At 42.0% G+C, this 6,000-nt stretch overlaps 1 protein-coding gene across 1 annotated transcript in view; it reads right to left on the reverse strand.

Annotated features, from left to right (window-relative positions):
• agap3 (ArfGAP with GTPase domain, ankyrin repeat and PH domain 3) overlaps positions 1–4,142 on the reverse strand; it is a 121,908-nt gene extending 117,766 nt beyond the window's left edge. The window contains 2 exon segments of the mRNA XM_065258605.1: positions 2,665–4,087; positions 4,089–4,142. Of these exon segments, the coding sequence (XP_065114677.1) occupies positions 2,665–4,087; positions 4,089–4,127 (1,462 nt within the window). The 5' untranslated portion in view covers positions 4,128–4,142.
• Between the last annotated feature and the right edge of the window lie 1,858 nt (positions 4,143–6,000).

Here is a 6,000-nt window from a genome sequence, read left to right on the forward strand (position 1 = left end):
TCCCTTTAACTCATGTTAACAAATACAATATTAATGTAAAGTGAAATGCCTTTCATAAATTGTTAAAATGTTCACATATATATGGTTTTTGTGTGTCTTGAACAAAGTGCATCCTTTGTAATGCACATGATACTTTCAAATTAATAATTTTTTAGTCCAACACTTTCTGAACTGACCTCACGCCATTCGTGTTATCCAGCTATGTAAACCCATCTCACACACGACCCTAAAGACAAAGCCGCGTGACTCTCGATCTGATAAGACTGAGCTATAAGAGAGCTCTGGCACTTGTAAGCAGGTGAGGAAAGGTAAAGCCTTCTGGGCGTAAACACAAAAAAAAAAAACACTCAAAACAGTCAAGATCCAAGAACGACCTGCTCATAAAACCACCAGGGCATGCAGGAACATGACCTGCAATCCAAGCTTTTCTGCACACACCTAACATTTAGCCCAAAAAGCCCTCAAGTTCAACAAACACACCTAAATTCCAGTAACATTTAGCACAGAAAAGGACAGGAGAGTTTCCATATTAAAAACCGAGGGTGTAGACGGTGCCTAATATGATGTCTTCATTTAAAAAGTGACTAATGCATCTGCCTAAATACAAGCCTGGCAAGTCATTTGTGATGGGCTGTCATGTTAAAGAGATATTTTAAGGAAGGTAATGTGAGAAGATTGAATTGGTAATTTCACTTTGCATCACGTTAAAGTGGCTGAGATGTATCTTTATACATTTAGACAAAATGTTAAATGCACTCATATTTGGAAGTCGCTTTGGATAGTGTCTGCTAAATAAATAAATAAATGTAAATGCATTGTCTGTCACTGCCAGAAACCAGACAACAATGCAAGTACATTTGTATACCCAAGAGTATTGCCCTATGTAAGCTATTCAGTTATGTTTTCATGGATGGATGGATGGATGGATGGACTCAAACCCTCGCTCGCTTCCTCACTGCCATCTACTCTCCACTGGCATTTCATACGTTTTATGTTTGCAGACATTTATTTCATATTACCGCCCGAGTTTCTGAAAGCTAAATTACGACCCTTAAAGAAAAGGTAAATAATTCATGTTGCATTTGCAGCCAGGCTTCACTGATTTAAAACCTTGGGAGAATATAACTGTCACATAACAGCTGTATATAAAAAGAAAGGTGTCACAATTTGTGTTACAAATGGTATTGTTAGACTAACACTGTGGTGCACATACCTTGCAAAATCATTGTACATCAAATGAGTGCAACAGCATAACTAAACCAATGAATAAAGCTGTATAAGATCTAAGACGACATTTAGGCATGCATACAACTATTTGTGCTAAACAAAACAATATGCACCGTGTTTACACTTGCTTGAGACAAAGCATGAGCTGCAAGCAAAAGATGTTGAGCGGTGTTGTATGCATTAAAGGGATAGTTCACCTTCATCATTTACTCATCCTCATGTTGTTCTAAACCTGTATGAATTTCTTTTTTCTAGGGATGCACCGATACCGATACTGGTATCGGCCTCGATACCAAATTTTCTAAAGTACTCGTACTTGTTAAAAGTCCCCCGATACCAGGGATCGATACGACGGTTTGAGAAATGTCTATGTTTGAGCGGCATGTAAGGGGTTAATGCCTCTTGTGTTGTCCAAAGAGGCAGAGTTTACAACAAACTGGAAAACTAGTCCCTTGTTTTTTTGTTAAATTATATGACTAAAGCTGTACCTGTAATTTTAAATCATGTTTTTTATTAAGTACTCGGTATCGGCAAGTACTGACATGCAAGTACTCGTACTCGTATTCCAAAAAAGTGGTATCGGTGCATCCGTACTTTTGTCTGATGAACACAAAAAAATATATCCAGATAGTGACCATTCCATAGTAGGAAAAACATATTTTCGAAGTATTGTGATAAATGAAGAAAATATTTTGATAAATGATGGTAAGCACACAAAGGGTAATGGGTAAGGTACCCATTAAATTCCATCATATTTTTTATTCCTACTATGGAAGTCAATGGTCACTATCTGCTGTGTGTTTACCATCATTTCTCAAAATATCTTCTTTTGTGTTCATCAGAAATTCATACAAGTTTCGAACAACATGAGGATGAGTAAATGATAGAATTTCATTTAAAGGTGAACGATCCCTTTAACGTTCTGGATTTCAAATGCAAAAACCATCCCATCAAATTTCGTGCTTAATTCCGTCATACCAAAAGGTAGACAAACCTGCTCAGGAGGGTTCAAACTGTAAATCGAAATCTTTAAATTTACTACCTCCCTTTGTTTGTCTATGACAGTCATCCATCGTTGACTTATTCATGCAGTTGATTTGATTACCTTGAACGTATAAATGATTATAAGAGATGTGATGGATGCTTTTTTAGCCTTCTAATTCAATTGCAGTGCAGACCTTTGCTAGAAGAAAACTCCTCTTGGAGCCAATTAACAGCTCAGGCACACACACAGACAGAGCCAAAGCACTCAGAGTGAATAATGCATTTAACCTCTTATTATGCCTGTAGGTGCAGCCCAGGCCGGCCCCTCAATATCACTTTAATATTTAATCACGTTGTCCTGCTCTCCTGGCTACATTAAGGTGGCCTCCGTTGACAAAAAGCAGAACCTTTTTCGGGTTGTGGAAAGAAATACATGCATTCGGTACAACTTACCTTGACCTTTGTGAAGGCCAATGCCAGCTAGAGTTTCTATAGCAACAGAATCCGGCTTTGTATTTCTCACAAGGGGTTGGCTCCCAACCGCCCGGCTCTCGGATCGGTTGCTGGACAACGGGTCCTTCCTCTTAAAACGACTAGCAATTAGCTGCCAAAAACTAGGTTCGGACTGAGTTTGTTTGGTGGGCTGGGTAAGCTTGGCAGGACGGAGAGGGACCTCCAATACCGTTACCTTGCCCCGTGTTTGGTACTCGATGTACTGTGTGGCCCCTGAGTGGTCCTCATCTTGCTCGCGCGTTGGCGCTAACGTCCTACCGGTTAAGTACGAGAACGGATAGGCGGCGGTTGGTACGGATTTTTCTCCGATACTTGCAGTGCGTCTTCGTTCAGTTTTATCCTCTTGCTCCGGTTGATTCCGATTGCGCTTGATCCGGAGGCTTAAGCTCCTTCGCAACGAGCCAAATGTTCGTTTAGATCCTTCTTCCTTGCTAATGACGGGTTCATTTTGCCTCACGGTTGTTTGCGCTCCCATCTCTTCCTTTTCTGGTGTATGACGACCGAACCATCTCCAACGGAAACTTGAACGAGGCAAGCTGGTAGTGGAAGTATGGGTCTTGAGCTCTTCCCTGGAACCGCTGCGTTCTTTAAGTTCAAGAACGGTCATGCTAACAGGCCGTGGTCTGCCCCTGCTTTTCAAGCTCCGACGGATCGGTGGTGGTTCTTCTTGTGAATGAGGAAATAAGTTGGCAGATGGCGGCATGTCGGTTTTGAGACCGTCTATTGCATGTAGCTCGGCACGTCTTGTCCTACACCGTCGCACCACATCCGGACAATCTTGATTGTTGGGCAATGAAAGGCTGCTTGAGTTGGTAGCAGCTAACATGCAAACACTATAGGGTCTACTTAACCTTTCCTGGTGCTCATTCGTCTGTCTTTGGTTGTCATCTGGAAAGACAAATATGCTCATCGTCCTTCGACGGCCCAAGAGGCGAAGCCCATGTGCAGGCCTACGCAAGACCACCACATGAGGCTGTGTTGCATTCTGCTGTGTTGCATTGATGTCATTACAGCTTATTTCCTCAACAGGAATGTGGCAAACCTCAAGTTCTTTGGCCCAAGTTGTGTTCTCATCCCCAGTCAAAGCAAAGTCCTCAGCAGATGACTGTCGTACACAACTATCCTGGAGAAAAGAAGGCAACCGGTCCGTCCTCATTCTTAGTACTTCCCCTTTTCTCCACCCCTCGTTCCCTTGCACGCCTGTGCCGTTTAGGTAAAGCCACCTGTTGAGCTTTCCAGCTGCACTCCTCCTCTGCCCCGGGCTCTCCCTCGGATCCGCCTCTTGATTTGCATCGTCCTCGTACTTTACCACGTTGTTCTTTGAGGCTTCCAGCTCAGCCTCCCCTCTCATCCCTGCCCCCGTATGTCTGCGATAGAGTCTGCACCTCCTCCTGGAGTCCCATTCAGCATAAACGTAACTCCATATAGTTTTTTCTTTCTAAACCCAGCGTTGGTTTACCGACGCATGGTTTCTGGACTCACTTAGTTATTCACCTCCAGGCCACATTCCAACAGCAAGCATAATCCATCACCTTCGACTTGTGATAGGCAGAGACCGAGTTAAGGGGAAAAAAACTTCAAACAAGCCCAGGCATGACCTCACTGCAACGTTTTAGCCTAAAGTGGATTATAAGTTGAAAAAGCACCTTCTGAAAAACAAGCCTGTGCTCACTGGAGAGAAAAAATATAGCCACAGATTAAGCAGATTTTGGTCTTCTCCCGCTGTCAAAAATAGATCTGCAATCCTGCAGTCGGCCGGCACTGCAGGAAAATTCCTTAATGTTCCAGTTTTTAGCATGACCAAAAGGGTCTGTTTGAACTTCAAGCTGCTCTCACATGTCCCGAGGATAATAGTAAAACAAGGAGCGGATTTCCTTTGTTTCCCTAGTGCAGACACAGTGCCAAGAGACCTGGAGACGAAATCTCTGTGGGAATTACAGCTGGGACTGAAGATTAAAATGAAGGTGTTTGATGCACAGGGTATTTTCAACAAGGTTACCAGCAATTGCACCATCCTAAAATGATTTAAACTGAAGGGCATTTTGACCTCCTTCCAGCGCTTGGTTTTTCCTCTCTTCTACCCTCCCTTTCCAAACTTCTCTCCCTTGCATATTTCCTCATCCAATTTAGCAAGCCAGAAATTGGCAAACAAAACAAGGACCTCACTGCCAAACAATTCCCCCGCTCTCTTATCTTGGGTTTGTCTATGCTTCGAAAAATTGTAAAATTTAAAAGGTATTCACATGCAACTCGACCTATGCAAAAGGGGCATTTGATTTATGGAGTCTTTGAGCATGATGGGGAAAAAGATGGAGGAAAAAGTATGTGTAATAAATGCAAATGGCACTAAACTTTCATGCAGAAGCATGCAAGCTGTCTTCATTTTTAAAAAGCACACAGTACAAGCAATAATTTGGGATTTGCCCCTAAAAATGTCTTGCTTTAGTATTTAAAGTATCTGGTATAAAAACGGACTGATTTAGTCCAAGCTCCATGTGGTGGAAAACTTTGTACTGGTCATATAACCAAAGCCACGTGAACTAGGAAAGCAAGAGTGCAGATTTAAGGCTTCTCAATAGCACCCACAAGTGGCTCCAGTGCAAACTACCCCAAACGCCCAGTAATACTAACTTGCCAAAGAGAAAACAAAAACATCAGGTTGATCCAGTCACTTAACCGCATATAAACAAATACTCCTGAAAATGAAAGAATTTATGACATTTAATCTTTCAGTTTCACAGCAACCTTTCTGTAATCAATGTTGCAATGTTGTTTACTGTAAAATGAAAAGGCGGGCATGTCAAAACGTCATCTTATGAAACCGACACCAAAATAAATACACAACAAATATGGCAGAAAAACCAACAGGACTCTTTCTCTAGCATAGAAGGGACACCAGTTTGCATATCAAAGCAATCTGTGCTTTAATTTAGATAACTAATAGTTTCATGTTCACATCTGATAACTGCGAGAACACTAGCTGACAATCCCAGACATGTTTCTCATCTATCAAAATTCAGCCATTGGCTTGGAATCACTGAAATGTATATAGTCGAATCCGACATGGTTTTCGGCGCCCAGAGTTCGAGTCCCGGCTCGAGGTCATTTGCCGATCCCGTACCTCTCTCACTACCCGTTCTCTTCAATCATACTGTCTGTCTATTAAAGGCAAAAAAGCCCCAAAAACATAACTTAAAAAATATATTTTTGTATCAGACTTTTAATAGATACTGCCAACAAACCGGTATTCCTGAATGGCCTGAGGCCGGGATTAAG

Source organism: Paramisgurnus dabryanus, chromosome 22 (assembly GCF_030506205.2).
Source record: "Paramisgurnus dabryanus chromosome 22, PD_genome_1.1, whole genome shotgun sequence".
NCBI classification, from domain to species: domain Eukaryota; kingdom Metazoa; phylum Chordata; class Actinopteri; order Cypriniformes; family Cobitidae; genus Paramisgurnus; species Paramisgurnus dabryanus.